Genomic DNA, 25,301 nt, shown 5'->3' on the forward strand with positions numbered 1-25,301 from the left:
CTGAAGAACCATTCTCGTCTAGAATAAACCATTCTGCTACTTTTGAAATCTTGATAGGTCATCTTGCAAATGTATTTATTAACAATAACATGTTTATTTTATTTAAAGGATTGTTCTAATAATTAAAATTCTGAAACTGAAGAATGGATTTTAAAAGCTTCTTACAGCATGCCATTGTCAAAAGCACATTTTAAAAGATATGTTGAGTTCAAGTTTATTCAAACGATAAAAAAACTGCTTGGTACATTATGTGGCAAAAAGGAAGATTATGATTGCTACCATAAAAAACTAAGATATCTAGAGCTGTCACAGGAGTGCCAATTTATACCCCCACAATATAGCCTTGTCACAGAAGAAAGCCAATGTCAAAGTTGAACCTCAAAATCAATGGGGGTCATCTGCTGGTCATGATCAACCTCCCTATTAAGTTTCCTGATCCTTGGCCCAAGCGTTCACTAGTTATTGTCTGGAAACAGTTAAACTGTTCCGGGTCAATGTGACCTTATCCTTTGCTGCTGACCTCAAAATCAGTAGGTGTCATCTGCTGGTCCTGATCAACATTCTGTCAAATTTCCGGATCCTAGGCTCAAGTGTTCTAAAGACATTGTCTGGAAATGGTTAAACTGTTATGGTTAACTGTGACCTACTGACACCAAAATCAATATGGGTCATCTGTTGGTCATGACCGACCTCCCTATCAACTTTCATGATCCTAGGCCCAAACGTTCTTAAGTTACCATCCAGAAACCGTTTAACTGTTCCCGGACTTTGTGACTTGACCTCAAAAGTTGATTTTGACCTGTATTTTATGAGGTTACACCTATGTACAAAAATCTATGATCCTTGGCCCAAGCATTCGCAGGTTATCATCCGGACATCATGTAACTGTTCCGTGTCATTGTGTCCTTGACCTTTGACCTACTGACTTCAAAGTCGAACTTGAACTGTATTTTATACTGTTACACATATGTACCAAATATCATTTAAATTTGTCTAGCGTTTCAGGAGTTACTGTCCTGAAACCATGAAAACCACAGGACCGACTGACAGACAGACAAGCTCACTCCTATGTACCTCCACCTTAAACGTTGTTCTCTGAGGGTATACTTATTTTTGGTTATTTGAAAGTCTAGGAAGAAACCACTTTTTAGGCTTTATGTGTATCTATCTTTGAAAATTTGAGGTGTCTATCTCTGGTGGTGGCTTTGAATAAAACAGTGGACAATACAAATAGGTAGCTGGGATTAAGCATAGCAGTCAATGATGGAATATAAAAACTTTATAGTGGAAAGTGTTGCAATGTTCATTGTTGCCAGGGTTTGCAGTGTACATTGTTGTCAGGATTGCAATATACATTGTTGTCAGGTCATAATCGCAATGTACAATTATGTCTGGGTTGCAATGTACATTGTTTTCGGGGTTGCAGTGTACTTTGTTGTCAGGATTGCAATATACATTTTTGTCAGGAAGTACTTGTATGTATATAGTAAGAAGGTGTTATACTGTTTTTGTTGCCTAACATTTTGAGAAACAAGAGCTGTCTGATGACAGCGTGCTCGACTATTCGAAGAATTGATTGAAGAATGGGGTCAAAATATTTCCACGGATATTCAGACAAAAGAAATAAATAGATTAGACAAACAATGTTCCTGTATTACTTTGATTTCGATAAGTCTTGCACTAAATGGCAATATATGAGCCAATTTCAAAGTCCAAAAAGGGCCATAATTCAATCAAAATAGTTATGTACTCTTGCCTACAGATGTAAATCATAATGATAAGCAAGTGTTCAACGTTTAAAAGCCATATGTCAAACAGTTTTGACAAAACATGGACTTGTATGAAAACAGAACCAATTTCAAAGTCCAAAAAGGGCCATAATTCAGCCAAATTAGATGACAGAGTTAATATGTTCTCTTTCCTACAGATAGAGACTATTATACTAACAAGCGATAAAAGTTTCAAAGCCATATGTCAAACACTTTACAAAAAATATGAACTGGTACGAAAAACTTAACCAAGATTTCTAAGTCAAAAGGGGCCATAATTCAGCCAAAATCCTTGATGGAGTTATTTACTCTTGCCTATAACTGGACATGGTGATGGTAAACAGGTGTTGAAAGTTTCAAAGCTTTATCTCAAAAGACTTTGTCAAAATATGAACTGGTACGAAATATTAACCCAGATTTCTAAGTCAAAAAGGGCCATAATTCAGCCAAAATCCTTGATGGAGTTATGTGCTCTTGCCTATAACTGGACATGGTGATGGTAAAGAAGTGTTGAAAGTTTCAAAGCTTTATCTCAAAAGACTTTGTCTAAATATGAACTGGTACGAAAAACTTAACCAAGATTTCTAATTCGAAAGGGGCCATAATTCAGCCAAAATCCCTGATGGAGTTATGTATACTTGCCTATAACTGGCCATGGTGATGGTAAACAAGTGTTGAAAGTTTCAAAGCTTTATCTTAAAAGACTTTGTCAAAATATGAACTGGTACGAAAAACTTAACCATGATTTCTAAGTCAAAAGGGGCCATAATTCAGCCAAAATCCCCGATGGAGTTATGTACTCTTGCCTATAACTGGCCATGGTGATGGTAAACAAGTGTTGAAAGTTTCAAAGCTTTATCTCAAAAGACTTTGTCAAAATATGAACTGGTACGAAAAACTTAACCATGATTTCTAAGTCAAAAGGGGCCATAATTCAGCCAAAATCCTTGATGGAGTTATGTGCTCTTGCCTATAACTGGCCATGATGATGGTAAACAAGTGTTGAAAGTTTCAAAGCTTTATCTCAAAAGACTTTGTCAAAATGTGGACTGGTACAAAAAACTTAACCAAGGTGTGACGCCGACGCCGACGCCGTGGTGAGTAGGATAGCTCTACTTATTCTTCGAATAGTCGAGCTAAAAACGCTTCAAACAACACCATATCATATAAAGAAAGTGTTGTTTCACATGAAATTTTAACAGCATATAAAACATATATATTACTCTGCGAAACTTCAAAACAATTGTCGGTTTATTGATAATTTAAGTGATATATGTATACGACTGCATAAAGGGGCCATACTTTTGGACACTTCAACGCCTTTAACAACACAATTTTCCACGAAAGGTTACATATCTTTGTTTTGATACATTTGCACATTGCTAATAATGTACCAGTGCTAAATTTTCACAGAATTATATGGAACATAGTTTTCAGCAATTCTTTCATCTTCTTTTCAAATGGTATTCATTTTTAAAGGGGGACAACTTTTTAAGAGTATCCATTTTACGGGACAGTACAGTAAAACATGTAATAGTAACATATATTGTTGGTAAAGATGTTATTTGTTTATCAAATATTTGTGTTTTGATGACATACCCCTTAGATCTTAGCTAATGGTCAAGTTCTGTATGATATTAAATGAATGATGTCTGGTAAACAAAACAAACGATCTTCCTGCAGTATTTGTAGTTTATTTTGCAATAGTAATAGTTACATGATAACAGTATGAGATCTATAAATACACTATATGGGTGATAGGATGTCGGCAGGGCAAAAACAACAACATTACCATACAGGAAGCATACATAGTTTATTGGAAGATACAGTTATTGAATGGAAAGTTTTTTCTGTGTTTATGACAAGAACAGACAGAATGTGTTTTTTGTGTAAGTGCGAAAACAAAAGTATAGGTGGCTGTCCAAGTTACATATATATTTACGCATTTATTTGGATTGATTCATTGAAATTCACTACTTCGATTAAAAGAAAAAGGAGGACTTGATATAAATTCAAACTGTAACATAGCTTTATATAGCCCCGTACTGAACATTGTAGACAGCTTAAGAAGGACTAAAGTCTACAGTTAGGAAATAACTAACTGTTTAATCAAAATGTCAGTTTTATAGAAGGTATTAATATGAAGTCTCATTTGAATTTGGAGATTCTACAATAAATTATTTATGGAACAAAATTACATAAACAAATGATGATTAGCTTGGAAAAAATGAATAGCTCATCATTTCAGTGGAAAAGGAAGCTAACTGCTTAGTTGGCCCCTTTTTGCACTATGGAGAGTTGCTTTCAAGTGTCCAACATCATTTTTTTACAACTTTAAGTCATCACCGTGACAGTTAGGCTATATCTTAACAATCTTATGTTAAGGTGATAGAAACTTAGTCAAAATATGTAAAGCTGGAAAAAGGGTAAAAATACAATATCAATTACTGAACTGTCAGAAACAAAGTGGGGCTTACAACAGAAAATATGTAAAATTAGCATGTAAACATACTGAAAACAAGGCACGATCTAAACATATACAGGCACTTTATATTCCAGTAATAAATATAACAAGAGTAAATAATCATACATTTTATTTGTTATAACAAAAACATCAGCAGTTAAATTCCTCTTTATAATAAAACAGAAATTAAAAATAAAGATTGAAAAAAAAAATATGGCAAAATACAATTATCTCCCTTGGTATAAATGTTATAAATAATGTAACTCCCTCTCAGTAGGTAAGAATCCTTTGATCTGTGTTAAATGATCTTAACTGTCTTGACCTATAGCTATATCCTTGCAAGGTAATACGTCTTACTGACAAGAAATATGGTATAGTATGGATATTAAAGAAAACTTCCTTGCACATCTGCAGGGGCAAGGGAGCTTCTGTAACTAAAAGATCATTTTCTTTTCTTTTTTTACAATTATGAAGTCAAAAGCAGTTAAATGACAACAATATATATGAGGAAAAAAAACAACAAAAAACAATGCAGTGATTTTACTGTAACTTTTCATTGACTCCAATATCTATTTTAATAGCAATGAAATAGTGTATGAGGCTGAGTCTGTTTTTCAGCAAGTGCAAAAACTTGTTAATTATCTTGCTTGCTTCATCTACATATACAGACTGTAATCACATACGAATTATACTAATTGCCAACAATTGCAAAACACAAATTGTGCAGAATGTGTAAGGTAAACTACCTGTTAGACTTGCAGCTTGTATGTGAATTATTAGAATACTGTCATTTATGCCCTAGCTACACCCCTGTCAAGTTTAAAAGACTATGCAAGAATTTTCAAAGATCTATTACTGACTAAAGTTTCTAGCATCGACATGCGGACTACAAGCCCATCATTTTATGCTTATGTACCGTGAAAGAATCTAAAATAAGAAACTCCATACCAGCCCTGTTAAATACATGACAGAATAAAGAAAAATAAAGACATAATAAAGTAGAAGCCTGATATATAATATTTTCAATTGTGTAATTAATTCATCTAATCTCTCAATGTAATAGAAAGCAATGAAACGACTTTGCTGTCTTAAGTTTATGTCCATTTCTTAACTATAGTGTTACTTTCTAAAAGTTCACCTTTACATCACTACCAGGCAAGAGAGGTTTCAGTAAATACTGTTCTAGTTGGTACAGCTGACCAAGACAGTTTTGGCAAACAATAAATATTTAATCTAAAATTCGCTCAGAATCATTTCAAAAACTGATAGTATAAAAAAAATTTCCATGCATTGTCACAACTTTCTTAAAATTGTTAAAAGTAATTTTTAGAAAGCCTGCTTCCAACTGTATGACAGTAATCAAAATGTATTATAGATCAAGAGATGTGCGAGAGAGGACAAAAAAGTTGCGCGGAAATGTAGCACTGTTCTCACTAGCGCACAATGTAATTATTTGGTGATCAAGTGTAAAATAAGAATATTTCATCAGTATGGTATTAAGCATTCATGTACAGCAGCAATAAAAAAATTGCACAATAATAAAAAATTACATGAAATGATTGCGCAATTCATTAAAAACATTCCAGCCACTGCGTCGTCATAAATTCCATGCTCAGTGAAACAATTACTATACAACTTTCTATACATATCTACACATTTTTATAGTTGCTTTAACAAGTCTAGAAGCGTAATAACCATTGGCTAGCAACAACATATACAATTTATACTTAAATAATAAAACAGCAATTTTGCTGCAGATTCCTTTTGCATTTGTGCAGCTGAACATTCTGACCTGGTTCTGTTACCATGCTGAAAGAAAATCCCTCTGATTCTCTACTCCCTGTGCATCTTGACTTCCCTTTTTTTTCTCAAAAATGGGCTGTCCATTCTTCAATGATGGAATCTTCCATTAGTTGTCTCTAGGGGTGTGCACCAGTAAAGTTTACCTTGATTCAGATACGAATGAGGTATTTAAATCTTATTGCTTTAAAATACATGTTCAAGGAAATAAATGTGACTACCGGTATTTCATTTAACAATTTTTTTAACCCTGCTTTCATAAACCATTCCCTTTCTATAAACTTCTTCCTGCTGCAATTATGACTCTGGTTAAATGCAATTTAGTATCACATAATGGCGTATCTTTCATAAAATTTCACTTGAGTTAGCGCTTTTATGCTTAAGCTTAAACACAGACACTTTCATAGGCACTATAAATGCTTAAAATCTTGTGAAAACATTTTTCCCCCTGGTTCACTCACTAAAACAATCTTCACGATCGGCCACCGGTCAATTTATGGAAGAGTTCGACATCGAGTGTCTGACTTTTATCTTGTGATCTCATCGAGAGGAAGATATAACCCCCAATAAATTCATGAACAACTTTGCAGTCAGCACTGAGGGAGGAGAAAACCACCTTCCCTTCTTCAAAGTCAAGAATTACGTTCCTCACTTCCCAGTTTACGTGCCATGATCTCAAACTATCGTATCTCCAGGTTTTTAAAGAGTCTCCAGAGTTCATGTCCATTCGAATCACTTTGTTTGGATGTATTCCCAAGATTTCCTGAAAATCAAGAGAAAATACAAACACTGAATGCGGTTTTAAAAATAATACAAAGATTTTTTTACTAAGGTAAACAGATCTAAAATGTTTAGAAGTCTAATAAGAAAATAAACAAGAGCACCGGTCTACGGGTGCCATCGCTCAACTGCAAGTGCTGGACAATATGTAAATAAAGAGTTATAGTTCAGATTTTCTAAGTACAAAAAGGGCCATAATTCTGACAAAATGCAGGTAGGAGTTATGGTTCTTGATCTACATTGTCCCCTAATGATGATAAACAAGTGTGCAAAGTTTCAAAGCTGTAGCTCTTATAGTTTTTTAAAAAAAGGTGGACCTAAACAAAAATTTTAACCAAGAAACTCAAATTTTCTAAGTACAAAAAGGGCCATAATTTTAACAAAATGCATATCAGAGTTATGGGTCTTGGCCTACATATTCCCCTAATGATGGTAAACAAGTGTGCAAAGTTCCAAAGCTGTAGCTCTTATAGTGATTGAGAAAAGGTGGACCTAAACAAAAAATTTAACCAATGTCGACGCTGACGATCAAGTGACGACAATACCTTGTAGACTTTTAAAAAAAATTAGACAAGCTTAAAAAATACCAGTACATGCTGTACAAGTAAAATTTTAGGATTTTTGTGTGTGTGCATGCCTGTGTGTGTGTGCATGTGTGTGTGTGTGCATGCATGCGTGTGTGTGTGCATGCGTGTGTGTGTGCATGCGTGTGTGTGTGTGTGCATGCGTGTGTGTGTGTGGTTTACTACTTTTTAGTATAATGCACCAACAATATTACTAAAATAAGAGTTACTTCCCTTTGGCCAGAAACTTACAAAAGTACCTACGTAGCAAAGATGGACATGTAACATTTTATTCTTAATTAGATAAATGCTTCAGAACAATACAAACCTCCTTTTTCCCATTTAGCATCTTGATTACGAAATACGATATTCCAAACTCAGGCAGGGCCTGCCAGGCCCGTATGTAAGCCAATTTAGCTTCTACAAGGCCCATGTCTCGCACATTTGAGTGAGCTTCCATTATACGATGAACAGTCTGAAACAAATATATTCCAATCATTATCACACATAAATATAAAATACCATACTTTTCAATGTTACAACCATCAGGCAGTCATCTACAATTTTGAGAAGTTTGCACAAATAAATTTAAATAAGGATAAAAAATTTTCCTCATTTAGTATGGACTCTAAGGAAATCTGGTTTAATATCTAAAATATAAACACTATTTTCCTGCATTTGAAATTGGCTCTAGTTCACTGATAAACCAGAATGTCCTCCTGTCTACACCGAGTTGGCAGGTAAATCAAACACAACCTAACGCTGTTTTAGCTTCCTCATGTACGTCCGTATATCATCTCAAATTCAATATGTTTAAAACCGGGGAACTGTAGCACTGGAAAGTGATACCTGTGTATCTTTTTTAACTGAGGAAATACAGTAACTGTGTCCCCTCCTGGTCATTGATTCAGGCATAGAAGTAGAACAACACATGAGCCGTGCCATGAGAAAACCAACATAGTGGGTTTGCGACCAGCATGGATCCAGACCAGCCTGCGCATCCGCGCAGTCTGGTCAGGATCCATGCTGTTCGCTATTAGTTTCTCTAATTCCATTAGGCTTTGAAAGCGAACAGCATGGATCCTGACCAGACTGCGCGGATGCGCAGGCTGGTCTGGATCCATGCTGGTCGCAAACCCACTATGTTGGTTTTCTCATGGCACGGCTCACATCTTCCAGTAGTTAGCTGGATCATTTCAGCACATGAAAGAATACCATTTCAATTGGTGTAAAGGAAGAGACCCAAAGTTTGAGGACCCAAAAGTTATTTTACCAATCAATGTAGAAATATGCTGGAGGAAAGACGCAAAAATAATATCATCTTTTACTAGTACCTGTTTAGCTTTGACTTTCTTGTAATGTCTTGGTGACACAAAATCTTCTGGGTTAATATCAAGTTGGTTTGGTGTGATAATCTTGTTATCTGGTGCTGAGGTCGTCTTCTGCATACTCAAGAGTTTCATTAAGGATTGAACCTCAGTCTCGTAGGAACTGTCTGCCATTGTTTTCCCTTTAGATGCCAATTTGCATGCAGCCATCCATTTACAATATTGCTCTTCCTGAGAGTAAGAAATTTAGCATGAAAGTATTAATGTTTACATTTAGAAGTTTTTTCTATCGTTTTAATGCTACAGTCAAATTTTCAGTTTCCCTTTACAACTGAAACATTAGAAAGTAATTTGCTGACTTTTTAAAGCTTTAACATTACGGACATTTCAGAAGTTTACTAACAAACTCTGCAAATAATTCTCATAAGCTGCTAACTAGAATAGCGGAAGTGTGCTTTCATGACATTGCTGAAGAATGACTATAAATGTCAGTAATACAGGATAAGTTTTGCTTGTTGATACTTACAGATTCGAACCTCAACCAAATTTCTTCCATGCCATCAGGCCCAGGTATGTATAATTTGATACCGTACTTTTTGTGGTGGAGATTAACATCTGGATGGGCCTCACATCCTGAAGACAAAAATAATTGAAACTTAAGGAACTGAGTTGATAGGATACTAATCTCTTCTCCCTTAGGAATTTCAGGACAATAAGAAATGCATGGTAAATTCAAATTTACTTGTTTCCTATACAATTACCACAAAACATTTCTTATATGTCATATCAGATAATGAAAGACTGGAAGTCTGAACGTAACACATTTACTCCAAGCAAGTCTGAGATAGACATTAATCGAAATTTATCAGGCACTGAATTTTACAACTTTTCCAAAAAGTTATTCTTTCATACCTTTAAAGTTTATTCTATTTATAGGAGCACCAGTAGAATCTTCTTTCGTTCTGTAGAAAGCTACATGTGTGTCCCGAAATGAGCACCAGTAACGTTTGTAGCTCTTCAGAGTAAACTTCTTTGGTCTGTAAGATTATATGAGCAAAAGTAATGAGCAAATGAAAGATAATGAGCAAAAGTAATGAGCAAATGAAAGATGATGAGCAAAAGTAAGATTACGTGAGCAAAATTTAATGCAATATAAAGAGCAAAATGTATAACTGTTTACAAGCAAATACACAACTGTACGGGCAAATAATACAAAGGTTAGCTAACATAATAATTGATGAGTTCTTGTAAAACTTAATTTTGATACAGATATTATATTCAAATTATAAACTGAATCCCTGGTACTGTAAAATCATTTAATTTCGTGTGCATGAAATTTCGTGGTTCTGGTCAAAACGGCAATTTCGTGGGGATATGAATTCGTGGATTTCAACTTTTAAACATAAAATGAATGGGAATTTTACTTGTTCGTTGGGATTAAATTTCGTTGATTGACTCAACCACGAAATCCACGAAAGTTAGTCCCCCACGAATATTAATGATTTCACAGTAATTGAAATTTATACATTTTCATTTTCTCTACATCCTTATCAATATAACATTTAAAGTCTTTAATTAACTTTCCACTTTTAAAAACTCTACTTTTTGGGAATGAAGCATAATTGTCTAAATTCAATTACCATACTTACTTTAAAAATTTGACATAATCTGCTAGTTCTGGAATATGAGTTATGTCCCCTGGTGATGACAGATTACTGCCCTCTAGTGACTCCTGTAAGTCGGACAGTGCAGCATCAATATCGTCACCTCCCTCCTGTGTCATCGAGGCATCCACAGTGTCATTTCCGGAGCTAGATCCTGACTGCAGCTGCACCTGGACCTGCAGGGCACCGAACATCATTGCTTCCTCCTCCGTGCAGTCCAGTTCCTCGGAAATAATCGCCCATTTTGCCTGCTCATAGATCTGGTTTATTCTTACAGCATCATACTGAAAATATACAAAGAAACCAATGAAAGTACAATTATTTAGACCTGTAGATTACTTTTTGTTTGTTTTGTTTCTGTTGCCTTTAATGTCACACTGACACAATTATAGGTAAAATGGTGACTTTCAAGCTTTTGATGGTGGAGGAAGACCCCCTGGTGCCCATATGTTAATTATTTCATCACGAGCAGGCACCTGGGTACAACCACCGACCTGTACACTAGCTGAATGGCTTCCTCCCATGAAAGGCTTGAGGCTTAAACCCACATCAAGGCAAGTGATTCGAAGTCAGTGAACTTAACCACTCCGCAACAGAGGCCCCATTTCATTTTGTTGTTTTTAATAATGTTACTTTAAATATTATTTCTGTAATATTATGGTGGTCAGTGTGCCCGGATTCCTAATGAGTATTAAACAGCTGACCACTTCCTCACATAGAACAGAGGGAGACAAAAAATAATCTTAGGTTCAGTGCCTTTGATCGATCATCTCAGTCATTCTTACTCTATGAGTTGAGCTACTGTGAATTAAGCCTTGGTTTTCTACAACAATTTAATGGGTAAACTACACTGAATATTCTTGACTTCATGTCAAATGCTTTATGCTAGAGGCACAGAGATGTATGGGTAGAGCTTTGGATTCCTGATCCTGTTTGACAGCTGTCTCTCAACAATCCCTTACAGAGCTGCAAGAACTGGTCAAATATCCAGCAAACGTATTCAATATAGGTTGTGAAAAAAAAGAAGATATAAAACTTCAAGTAAATGGTCTTATAACAAAAAATCCTAAAGTTTTGGTAAAAAATTCTGATTAACTCAACAGTTGAATTTTTGATGAATTTAGGTAAAATACCATCAGGCAATTTTCCTTATGTCATTTTCAACCTATATCCTATTGTATCAAAATAGATACTTGACAAATCCCTGCATACTTTTGCCAGTAAAAATGTTATATCCAGTATCAAATACATTTAATTTAACAAAAACACAAGCTAAGTATATGCCATGAAACTTTACTTTGAAATGAAATGAAATGCTATTTTAGCTACCTGATACTGCTGAAGTTGCCATTTTGTTCAAATTCTGATTTTACTATCAGATGTTATCTTATTTTAACCACAAGTGTTTCTTACTATGTAACAGTTATCAGTCAGTATTTGTTTGAATGCTTCTTACAGTGTTTTTTTTTTTTTAAACAGCCCGTAATTGCCGTAGCTGTCCCTTTAACAGCCCTGCACAAAGATATATTGAAGTATACAGCCACTGCTCGTTCGTTGAAGACACCTATAACATGGACACTTAGCCAAGTTCTATCTTTTTAACTTTGGCCAATACAAACTATCATGTTCTCTTAAGAATAACTGACAAACTGTCATGATCATATAATACAAGTCTAATCTTCTATTGCCTGGTAAGTTAGAAAACAAACTTCCTTCCTTAATAACTAGTTGAAATAATGTTTTTAAGAGAGAAGGGAGCAGATTTTGTTCAATTACTATTAAGCAAATATTCTGTTTTTACCAACAGTGTGAAGTATGAAATATAAATCATAATATTCAACACAATAGAGGTTGGAGACAAGTGTCAGGGAATATGATTCCCAGATCAATACTGTGTAATCAAGCAGTCCTGCTAACCAAGCAGGTTCATTAACCAGACAAAGTTATATAAATCAAGCAATGCTTCATTTTCCACATCTAGGAAATGAAAATGGAAATGAAAATCTGAGGGAAAACTTTAAGAGTCATGAGAGTTTCAGCCAACATCAGTTACCATCCCAACATCATCAGTTCCCATCCCTCCTTCCTGCTTAAATAACCAAACAACTGAATACACAGGGGAAATGGCCATCATTATCACTAATTCACAATACCTGTTTCTATATAAATAATACCTGTATATGCAGAAAATGGAATTCAATAATATCCCCTTCTCTCCCAATTAAACTGCTATCATCCCCAACCCACTCCCCATTAAAATGCTATTATTCCCCATTCCCCATTAAACTGCAATCACCCCCACTCCCCATTAAACTGCATTAAACTGCTATCACTGTTGCTATTACCCATTCCCACTCCCCATCAAACTGCTTTTACCCCATTCCCCATTAAACTGCAATAACCCCTCTCTCCCCATTAAACTGCTATCAATCCCTCCCCAACCCCTCAATTACACTGCTATCACCGGCATAGCTTACCAATCTGATTTTATGTAAATCAAAAGTACATAATATTATATACAAAATAGAACAAAACTTGTATCATCATTTCTGCAAAACTTCCCCATTCTTTTTTCCACATTTTCTCGTCAGGAAAGAGACATTCTTGGGAGAGGACCCATCTTTCCTCAAAGTACAATCAGAGATTAACAAACAGAACAGATATGTTACAATTCTTGGCACAACAGTTTGTTTGTCTCGGATATGTTACATATTTTTTGCTATTAGTAATCATGAAGTAATGTTATCATGCGTATTTACAGTGCGTAATTCTTTATATCATAGTAAATCTACAACGTCAAAGCATGTGTAAAAGGTGACAGAAGCAGGCACAAAGAAATGCGAACAAAATAAAATTTATATAAACATCGTAATAAAATCAAATCTATCATAATATCTTCCATATAATCTTCAATAATATCTGTTTCTGTCATAAAATATTTCACACAAATTTGTTTTTGTGAAGGTTATTCAACCCCTCAATATGTGATAAAATATTTTCAACAAAATCACTTTTTATTATTATTTATATTTAAAAGTACATGATCAATTGTAGTGTCCAAATTCCTACAATTTTTTACAAAAAAAAAACACATTCAACACCCACCAGCATTTTTTTTGTACTACAAATAACAAAATATTTTTCAAACTCCCTAATGAATATGAATGACTTCATTCCATTAATAATCACAGTGTGCATCAAGGACTACTGTCTGTATCATAGCTTTCTGATCAATGGAAATCAAACAAATCTTTTGATTTGAACTGAAAGAGTAAATTAAATAAATCTCTCTTTTTTTCTCTCATTTCATTTAAATTCTTTACCTATTCCTTACCAGTCTAACATATCATCTGCAAGTAAATGACAACTTCTTCACTTAGATATTTTAGACACTTTAACCTTTACCCTGCTAAATTCTAAAACGGACTGGTTTATCATTCAATTTAGGCAGTATAGTTCGGTTTCGAGGTCAGCAATGTTTTTGTACTTTTAATCATAATCAGCTGATCTTGGTCTGCACTAGTCACAAAGGCAGAATCACTTGCTGGCAGCAGGCTAAAGGTAAACGTATTATTTTTTTTAATACGAATAGATTACTGTCAAAAAGAAATGTTCTGAAATTGAATACAAACACTAGGTCAACAGTCTACTTCTTTTTTCACATCCAAACAAATAAGACAGGTATTACACACCTTTGTGTGATCTAATGAAAATCATACACAAATCTGGCATATGCAACCAATGCCTTACATGTTACAACCAACCAAAGTTGACATTTCATTCAATCTATTCTACTGGGACACTTCAGTCAAAATATGTATTTCACTACAAACATAGAACAGACAATACTGTAGGTTGTTGTTGTTTTTGTTTTTTTTTCAAACGGTGAAGCGATTCATCAAACCAACACAGCATGAGGCTTAGAGATTCATCTTTTCAATACAGTAAAATATATTTTAACACAAAACATCATAATTATTCAACTTGAATTTTGTTTTTGAACCTTTCAAACATAATATGTTGCAAATGAGCAAAAACATTTATACATAATTATATCTAAATAAACAAAAATGTCATACATAATATATGTTTAAATGGACAAAAAATAATCTTTTCTGTTTTAGTTCACTTCAACCAGCTCAGGAAAGCACTTTTTGGACAAAAAATGAAGAAAAAGATTAGACTTTATGCTTTTTTATTATTCTCAAAGGTAACATCAGGGGAAAGATGTGAAATTTAATGGAACACTTGCAACATCAGCTGTACATTTATACACCAATAAAGCAATTAACAACTTTGCACGATTTAACCTAGTGCCACTACTAAACCAGATAATTATTTAAATTTTTAAGAAATATAGTTTTCTTTATTTCTGTCTTTTCACTTTCACTATTTCAGCAAAATTCTCCCTAGAAGAAAAGAAACCTATTTATATTAAATCTAAACAACTTGGCTTCTAAGACAAAACATGATTAGCTTTAAATGCATTCTACTAAACATCACTACAGCATTACAGAACTATTGAAAAGAAAATTCGTGTTTTCTTTGCTTTGTTATCACCCCAGTTATTTTTTCTTTTACAAAATATGTAAAATCAATGTAGAACTTTTTTTCAGTATTTGAAACAAATGGGTCAAGAAACTGTGAAGAACATTTATCTTCTCTCTTTTTATTTACCACCTGAAGACATTACAACATGAGATGGGAACATTGGCTGCCAGTCAAACCATTTACATTGGCCGCCTGCCATACAAAAGCTGCAAACTGTACTGCTGATAAATTAATACTGATGCCAAAACAAAAACCTTTATGTAATGTCTATATATCAATAAAGAGATAAACCATCAAGTTTATGTCATTTTTTTGTTATTTATATTTTTCAAGAAAATATTTTTTCCCGCACAGAAACAGTTTTTCGAGTCAACAGAATACTATAATTTATTTCAGAAATCTTGAACCACTGATGTGCAATTGTGTCTGAAATCATTAGTCCTCCACCTCTGATTCATGTAGGGAAGTTGGCAGTTACTTGCGGAGAACAGGTTTGTACTGGTACAGAATCCAGGAACACTGGTTAGGTTAACTGCCCGCCGTTACATGACTGAAATACTGTTGAAAAATGGCGTAAAACCCAAAACAAACAAACAAACTGATGTGCAGTTCTTATGTAGGAGTCGGTCTGACGCTTAGACCTGGGTTGTCCCTAACACCAGGCTCAGCTTACCAAACCTTTCCTTTACTTAGACGTTAACTATTATGTTGATTTTATTTTGGTTTAAAATGATTTTTCAACAGAACATCAGTTATGCAATGACAGCCAGTCACCCTAACTAGCATTCCTGCACAATGTACCAGCACTGACTTGTTAGTCTGACTACCGACAAGTGTCTTCCACTAGTAACTTACAACTTCCTAATATGAATCTGAGATGAGGGGACTTCAGAATACTGTCTCATCAAACTAGCAGGGAGAACCTGATTCTCTCACACAATAGTTGCATGGTAATCAGCTGTGTTCATCTAACAATGCTCCTGAATAATTTACAGTGAAACACCAGTTTACTCGATCACCAATGGCTTCAGCACCAGGACCAACTTGAGCAGCTCATATTATTTATGCTGGGATCACTCAGAACGCTGGATAAACTATGCATTTCTGCTCTACCTCTAGCGACCTTGAACCATTCGGAGTGTTACTGTACATTTACCACAGGACCCAATCACATTTATCTTGGTGATATTGATCTTAATTATTCTGTATCACTTCCTATTTAGGAAAGTGGACATTTAGTTCACTTAAAATAACAGCTATTCATTCATTTTGCTTATTTCCTATGCCCTAATAACCTCCCATAACAATCTTATCATGTATGGATTTGATACTGCAATTAGCTTTGATAGACTTGGGAGTTAGTATTGAACAGTATTTCGCCACCTCTATCCCAAGTTCATGTTGCTGTAACCCTACTTAACTAATTAGTCTGCATTTGAGCATCTATTATCTGTCAGTTATCAACTTGGAATGGGTGTAACCAATACAAATTTAGTTTAATTACACTAATTGCTATTAATCATCCTTTTCATTTTGTTTGGTTTCATTTGAACAGTGTTTCAGTCTGTTCCTGGATCCATATAACTGGGAAATAAGTTTTAGTATTGCGTGCTTTGTTTGCAAATAAAACACAGTTTTGAGTTCAGATGCGTAGATATCTAATCTAGAAACATGTTTCAATCGACAAGACAATACATGGTAAAATCCTTCTTTCTTTATATAAAAAAAAACCTCTTAAAAGTGTTAGAATCAGATATTAACCTGCCATTTGTAGGTAACAAACAACTTCCACACAGGAATCAAAATACTGAGACATATTGTCTTCAACCAACAAACATAAATCTTGTCAAGATTCGAACCTATGACTTTCCATTTGGAAGTCTTTTATCTATTAATCGCTAACCAGGTAAGCTTCATTCTCTTCAATCTCACATCATAACTTGAATGTTGGGCCTTGTATCAAAAATATTATTCTGCATTTTTTATATTCTATAGTACTAAAACCAATATAATATAAATATACACTGCAATCTGCATATATCTCACCAGGGATAACTCATTATCTTTTGTGACTTTTGTCATTTATGATGAATTACAGTGTCCTATTTCAGACAGAGTGCTATTATATATTCCCATCCTCTGCATTTTTGGGTGCTGTGATATACATTTCGTGACATACTTAATAAACGTGATTCACAGTATTGTACTGTATAGTTCTTTTTTTATAAAGTGTCTAGCAGTATGAATGTGTATATTTATATTGTTAGGCAACACAAGGAAGAAAAACTTTGCCGATACATACATTACACCATTTCATCAAATTTGCATCAGATTTGACTAGAAAATCCCTTCAATATACAACATTTGAATTTTAGAATCCCAGCATGCCTGTTGCATAAAACATGCAATGCATGTTACTATCTGCCTGTATGTATATGAGGATACATGTCAGCAATGCAGCTGTTGCAGATCTATTCTCCCACTTGAGAAACCTGGCAGCAGTTTTCAGCTGTAAAACCAAGAATACACACAGCTCCTTCCACATTCCAACTTTATTACATATATTAACAAATTATGATGCAGGAATAATTATAAACACCAGACAAATTTAATCATGGGATCGACAGACAACCACCAGTTCTAAGTCTTCATTCCTGAAACAGTGAAATATTTTTAACCTTTTGCCCGCTGGTGGCAAGTGATTTTGACTTTGTGATCAGTGCAGACCAAGATCAACCTGCATGTCCGTGTCACCGAGTCTACACGATTTGCTATTAAGTCAGTAAATTTTCTGTCAACACCCCTTTGAATACTTGGTGGTACTGCCTAAATTGAACCATAGATCAGTCCATTTTATAACTTTAGCAGTGTGAAGGTTAAATTGAACATAATTATCTGTATTAAGACAATATCTAAGGGTACATCTCTATCTCTATAAAAACATGTTCAAATATCTATTTGAATTAAAAAAAAATATTGTTTTAATTACATATTGTAAAATCAATAAATTCTGCAGCTGGCAAAAAAATTTCAAGGTTGTCTGAAATTGCTATCATATCAACAAGTAAATAGGAATTGCATCTGTTCACTGGGAATAAATTTTGTGAAGAAATTATTTCTCTACAAATAAAATTGATTTAACAGTAGATCTAAAATTGATGTGAGTACTAAAATAACAGACAATGTGCAATAATGTATAATTTCTACAGGATGCAAGAATTTGGAAACAGTTTGTTTGCATCATTTTATAGTACAGAGATCGCATATAATGTAAGGTAAAAAAAGACATAGCTGGGAAAACAAAGCCTTTAATTCAGCATTAAATGCTATTTTACTGGTGCATTATTCACTGACATTTCATTAATTTATTCATTTCTTCATCTGTTCAAGCCCATGAACAATAATCAGATCCGACAAAAAATGTCTGCAAGTCCATTATGAGCCTGTCTAAAAGAATACATTTTCCACAATTCTAATCTAACAATTTTCTTACTCAACATTTTTTACTGGAAATTATTCTGAATTTCTCAAGAGAGTTGCCAGAAAACTTGCAAAAAAAGAAGTGCGGCAGATATTGTACAATGTTTCGCTGGTTCATCAATTTTGTAGAAGCTCGTGTTTGTCTGATTGGCACATTGCTCCACATTTTGTAAACATTATTACTGATAGGAAATGATAGCCTTGCCAAAAACTACACAATTCATTTTATACCCCCAAGAAATTGATTCCGCTGCATCATCTGCCATTATAGAAAACGAAAACCAAGGAATTGTGTAAAGAATGGATGTGATTTTTTCCGGCTAATATAGGGCCCAACTTTGGCCCCAAGCGAAGGGTAATTATAACGTTTTTTACCCGATATCAAACTAAAATTACTCAAGTTAAAAAAAAAAATTACTATTTTACAAACCAAGACTGCACTTATGAAACCTTAAGTAGTTACACATAATTTAACATTACTGACCAATTTTTTCCGAAATGTAAAATTTTAATAAATAGATACAATATCACTTTTTTAACAATTCCTTATTTGGACATTTTACAATGCATTTTTCCCAATTGTAAAGGGCCAGGCCCCATTCCCAAATCTGTGGGGAAAAAACACTGCCAAGGCAGGAAACATTATATTCGAATGTCAGCAGACAACTGTGCTGGTTTTAGCTAGGTAACTGCATTTTAAACATTTCGTATTTAATATAATAATTTATCCCCAAATTCAGAAACTTTTCCCCTTTTTTATACAATTTAGGCTATATACTATAGTCTTGTTTTTATACAAAATACATCCTTGACTCCACCTGACTGATATCAAAGTACCTCTAAAACAAAGTAAAGTTGATTTATATTAATTCTATTCATGAAAGTGTCACGCATCATAGCAATTTGTTGTAACAAAAAAATATGATGTATGCTTAAAAATTTTGCATGTTTCCCAATTTTCAACACAATTTTCATGTAAACATTGTTAAAAACATTATTAGATACATTTTAAACAAACACAGACAATCAATGGTTGAAACAAAAATAGCAGACTTTTTCTTTCTGCAGCAGTTTTCTTTTCCTATATTGGATGCAGCTGATATTGCATTTGATCGTGTTGTAGATATAAACATTGAAGCAAATTCTTTGGCAGAGTCATGATAATCTGAATTTCAGAATTTCCCTTACCATGTATATCTGGAAAAAGTGAGTATAACTTCTACTTTAAGACATTTAATAACTTAAAAAATAATTAAATAGACCACATTGGCCTACTTTAATTGTCCATCAATACAAACAGCTGGTTCCTGTTCTGAATTTTGCAAACAAGTGTACACTGGTCTGAACCAGCATATTAGAGCCAATAGGTCACAGCAGCACTTAATTCTATTGCTACAATTGTCAACCATCTTTCCAGTTCTCTGACCATAACCTTCATCTCTTCTACTTATTTTTTTATTTTCTTTAACTTTTTCAATAACTATCATATCAATATACAGGTAAAAAGTTCATCAATTCTTTGAAGCTCTCTCTTCATGGGAGGTAATATTCACTTTAATACCATACATGGTATCACCATTTAAGGCAGTTTTTCACAAAATATCATTTTCCTTCATACAGCTGAAAGGAAACCAGCAGGGAAACCAGCAGGACAATTACCAAACCATCATTGCAGATTAATGTCATCCTTATCTAAACTATTCATTTTATCAAAATTTTCAAGTGCAATCTAAACATTTAATATTCAGCGCAGATCATATTCCAGTTGTCACCCCATTTCCCCCCTTATGGAATGGACGCCCACACCCAAACAGTATTATCTGTATTCACTTGATATGAGCTTAATAGATCTAATCTGTTAATATTTCTCTTTGTGCTGGATAAATACAGATGCATCCAAATGTTATGATTTCCAAGGTGGCAAGTCAGTCTGCAAGCTTTACAAAGTCCCTCTGTTGCATTACCCATTATAAGTTCCCCATTCAAATAGATATATAACAGTTTTGCATTGATAGGACAAAATTTTGAGTGCTCAATGCAGTATGATGTGAAAAGGGACATCATTATAATGTCTGAACACAGGCTAATAGACTAAGTTCACATTGAGTCCTTGACATTGCCGGTTACAGATAAGATGGAAGCCCTTGGCACTGCCTGTTAGAAGATAAAAGAGGAGTCCTAAGTACTGCCTGCTTCAGATGACAAGGGAACCCTCAGCATTGCCTGTTACAGATAGGAGCACTTGGATTGCCTGCTCTTGATGAGGGGCGAACACTTGGCATTGACTGTTACAGATGAGAGGGCAGACCTCAACATTGCTTGCTACAGATAAAAGGGAGGCTCTCAGCATTGTCTGCTACAGATGACTGAGGAGCACTCGGCATTAATTGCTTGCTACAGATAAGAGGGAGGCTCTCAGCATTGCCTGCTACAGATGACAGGGGAGCACTCGGCATTAATTGCTTGCTGCAGATAAGAGGGAGGCTCTCAGCATTGCCTGCTACAGATGACAGGGGAGCACTCGGCATTAATTGCTTGCTACAGATAAGAGGGAGGCTCTCAGCATTGCCTGCTACAGATGACAGGGGAGCACTAAGTATTGACTGCTATACAGATGAAAGGGAAGTCCATGGCATTGTCTGTTACATATCAACAAGCAATGTTGAGATAACCAGATACACTAAATCTAAACAAAGTAAAAAAAAAAACACTCCCTGCAAGAACTAACAGTACCAAATGGTTTACAAAATGTCAACAAACCACTTCTATAAAATATCTTAAAATTTCAATTTTTGTGGATCATCATGAAAGGAAAGCAAGATAACTACTATCTTTCTGAAGGGCCCTACTGAAGGAAAACTAACCGTTATTGTCTCTGTATGGCAGTACTTCACTCAACGGAAATGAATAGTCAAGATGTTTATAATGGATCAGTATAGATAAACACTATACCACTTCAACTACAATATTTGCAAAGAAAACTATTTTAATAGTTCTCGATCACAATATAATATATATTATGTTTAATACAATGGAGGCCTGGGGAAAAAAGTATACTATTGCTCTTTACTAACTTTTATACAGACAGAAGTGTTGTTCCTGTGTTATATTTATACAGACTCACGATCTCATTTTTTAAAAAAAAAAATCTGAAAATTGATGATTTATTTCATTACTTTTTGATGCAAAGGATTTTCTGAAAACATTAGAAGACTAAATTACCTCCCCTTAATCCACAAGATGTTACCAATAAAAATCTATTTACCCATTATAGTTTGATCTACAGGTTACATTTTTTGTTTGTTTTAACTTCAATAGTTCATATTTTTCTTTTGAGCATACATGTGATCTCCCGCGCGGGAGGGTCAAAATCCCGAATTTTTCACCTTGCCTCCCGTCTCCCGACCGAAACCATATTTCTCCCGCTTTTAAAAACAAGAGGGCCATGATGGCCCTATATCGCTCACCTGTTATCATTGCACTTGAGGACTAGAAGGTCCTCAGAAAAAATATCTAAGTCCAAAGGACAGGAACAACAAAGGGAAGAAATTTAACCAGAAAGAAAAAAAAATCTTACAAGGTATAGATATGTTAAAATACACCTAAAAATTGGAGGTACCATCCATGTTGTACCACAGAAAAGCGGTCTCGGTTTTTCCCTACAGCCAATAATAAAAAGTTACTAAAAATAAGCTATTTATAGTAACGTAAAAGGGAAGTAATTAAAAAAAAAATATTGTAAGTGGACAAAAGAAGGATCTGCCAAATAAATCTGTTGACATAAATGAAATTTCAGATCAGTATCTTCATTAGTTATGGAGATATAACCATTTTAATTTGAAATAAAGGGAGGTAATTTGACATAAAATCAGTCCATAGTTATCTACCCTGATTGTCTCAGTCCAACTAATAACAATAATGAAATTTCAAATAAGTCCTGTAAGTACTTACTGATATAAATCCATTTTGATTACAATCAGGGGAGGTAATCAGATATAAAATAACTCTGGAACCTATGATTGGATCTGATTTGTCGTGGAATCCAAGATTTCTTGTTGTTGAAGGTATTTTGGAAGTTTGTATCAAATAAAACCATAAATGAAGTCTCTATATGGCTGCAAAAGCCAAAATAGCCAATTTTGGACCTTCAAGGGGCCATAACTCTGGAACCCATGATGGAATCTGGCCAGTTGAATAAAGGAACCAAGATCTTGTGGTGATACAAGTTGTGTGCAAGTTTGGTTAAAATCAAATCATAAATGAAGCTGCTATTGTGCAGACAAGGTCAAAATAGCTAATTTTGGCCCTTTCAGGGGCCATAACTCTGGAACCCATTATGGGATCTGGCCGGTTCAAGAAAGGAACCGAGATCTTATGGTGACACAAGTTGTGTGCAAGTTTGATTAAATTCAAATCATAAATGAAGCTGTTATTGTGCAGACAAGGTCAAAATAGCTAATTCTGGCCCTTTCAGGGGCCATCACTCTGGAACCCATAATGGAATCTCGCCAGTTCAAGAAAGGAACCGAGATCTTATGGTGATACAAGTTGTGTGCAAGTTTGGTTAAAACAAAATCATAAATGAAGCTGCTATTGTGCAGACAAGGTCAAAATAGCTAATTTTGGCCCTTTCAGGGGCCATAACTCTGGAACCCATAATGGAGTCTGGCCAATTCAAGAAAGGAACTAAGATCTTATGGTGATACAAGTTGTGTGCCAGCTTGGTAAAAATCAAATCATAAATAAAGCTGCTATTGTGCAGACAAGGTCAAAATAGCTAATTTTGGCCCTTTCAGGGGCCATAACTCTGGAACCCATAATGGGATCTGGCCAGTTCAAGAAAGGAACCGTGATCTTATGGTGATACAAGTTGTGTGCAAGTTTGGTTAAAATAAAATCATAAATGAAACCACTATCGTGCAGACAAGAAATTGTTGACGGACGGACGGACGGACGGACGGACGGACGCACGCACGCACGAACACACGACGGACGACGGACGAAGGGTGATCACAAAAGCTCACCTTGTCACTATGTGACAGGTGAGCTAAAAAAACAAATCAGTATTATGACGGGGTTGATAATTACCGAGGAGTGCCAAACATGTTTACACAGTAAATCAAAGTGTCACCGACTGTTGTGTATTATACATGTTTGACACACATGTAGCTGGAGGAAAGAGTTGTTTTTCACAGGTGAATTATTGATTGTTTGTTTTGATAAGGGATTAGACAAGCAGGGCCTTTTCCACCTGTCTCACGGGGCCGAATATCGGCCCATTCTCAATGCCAATTAGGCTCCATTTTTTACCAATTTGAAGCAAAAAACTCCAGTCATAAGAAATAATTCCCAACTGAAATGAATTATGATTATTCAAAGAAAAGTTTTGTTTGGTAATAAAATCACATAAATAATTGTTGGAAAAACCAACCCATTACTATTTTTAGAACAGGAGTGTTATATCCCCTGACACAGTTACGCCATTTTCTTCCAATGTTTACCAAATTAATTTGCTACTAAAATTGGACTTATTTCATTGAAATTGGATGAAAACACACACTCATTTATTTGATATCATCAATCTACATTATTTTGGTAAGGATAAATACATGTTGATGCATTTCTGTTTTCTATTTTTCATGTCAAAATCATCAGTATTTTTATACGAAAGTGGGTGGGGTAAGGAATTTACATAATTTATGAGTTGTGTTCAGACCAATTTAGAGCTTCTTTTTTTCAATCTTCGAGAAGAATAATGTTAATGCATGTTCACCACCATTTCAGACCTAAATTGAGACTTTGTTTCTACAAATTTAATCTGTTAAGAAAATATAAAGTTAGATCAAGAGGGAGCTTTTGTAAGACATGCTCAACTTTTCTCAGTGATTGATTCTGAATTAAAGCTTTGCCGGTAAAAGGGGCAATTAAAGCTTTGCCAGTAAAAGGGGCATAATAGTCAATAGCTTTGAATGTAACAGAGATATTAGACATTATATAAAACTTTAACAAAAAAATGTAAGTTAAAAAGTGGCATACCTCTGTCAAAATTCAAATCAAGAGTTATGAGGATTGTTTCTTCTGGTGTAGACTTATATACGTTATTGTGTGGCCAAAAATGTTGGATTTTGTCTCTAAGTTATGTGTCCGCGCGCTTAATTTATGTCGATAAAAAACCTCCAGTTTTGAGACCCCAACTCCAGCTGAAAAATGGCAAACCTCCAGTTTTGGGATTCTGAACTTATCACATGTATGCTTTTGAGTAATTTGATTTTGGACATCCTCAAAGATACGCGCCTATCATTCAATCCTAGTTATTTCATGATAAACAGGCGAGGCCCTTCTTACTAAAACTTTCCTGTATCTTCCTACTTAACCTTTCCAGTACAAGAGGCAACTTCCTGACCACATAAAAATAGCAGCATCTTCCTTTTCACACAGTAGTTCTAAAATAGTTCATACATTCACACTTACTGTAATAAGACACTGTTAGTTGGTCATAAAAATCTAATAACTTACCCCACAAAAACATCACACATTACTCATAAAAAACATATTTATGTTAACATAAATACTATGATGCTGTTTCTTTTTTCTCATCTTTTGATTTCATAAAACCTCTGACTCTTTGTAATGGAATGAACAACAACAACATCATCCTTAAATAATTTATCTGACTCCTAGGATATCTTATATATAAAAAGAGACCCTTGTAATATTAGAATCATCACGTTCTTACAAACAACAAGGAAGTGGAGCAAAACCAACATCCAATCGTCTAGATCAAAAACATTTTTCGCCCTGCTGAATAAAAACCTTTTTGTGCAAAGAAAAAAAAAAAAACACCAGGGAAACATCAGTAACGCTAATTGTTAAAACAGTTTAATTCTGCACTGTAGTTAGTG

The 25,301-nt window shown here is 34.6% G+C and overlaps 1 protein-coding gene across 2 annotated transcripts in view; it reads right to left on the reverse strand.

Annotated features, from left to right (window-relative positions):
• Nucleotides 1–3,447: 3,447 nt before the first annotated feature.
• The window catches only part of LOC128558952 (fermitin family homolog 2-like), a 62,948-nt gene continuing 41,094 nt past the window's right edge, over nucleotides 3,448–25,301 (reverse strand). For both annotated transcript variants that reach the window (XM_053549437.1, XM_053549431.1), the window contains 6 exons: nucleotides 10,354–10,652; nucleotides 9,617–9,741; nucleotides 9,231–9,337; nucleotides 8,711–8,935; nucleotides 7,705–7,851; nucleotides 3,448–6,796 (listed from right to left, as the gene is read on the reverse strand). In XM_053549437.1, the coding sequence (XP_053405412.1) occupies nucleotides 6,506–6,796; nucleotides 7,705–7,851; nucleotides 8,711–8,935; nucleotides 9,231–9,337; nucleotides 9,617–9,741; nucleotides 10,354–10,652 (1,194 nt within the window). In that variant the 3' untranslated portion in view covers nucleotides 3,448–6,505. The remainder of the gene's footprint in view (nucleotides 6,797–7,704; nucleotides 7,852–8,710; nucleotides 8,936–9,230; nucleotides 9,338–9,616; nucleotides 9,742–10,353; nucleotides 10,653–25,301) is intronic.

The sequence above is a fragment of the Mercenaria mercenaria genome, chromosome 1, assembly GCF_021730395.1.
Source record: "Mercenaria mercenaria strain notata chromosome 1, MADL_Memer_1, whole genome shotgun sequence".
Classification (NCBI taxonomy): Eukaryota; Metazoa; Mollusca; class Bivalvia; order Venerida; family Veneridae; genus Mercenaria; species Mercenaria mercenaria.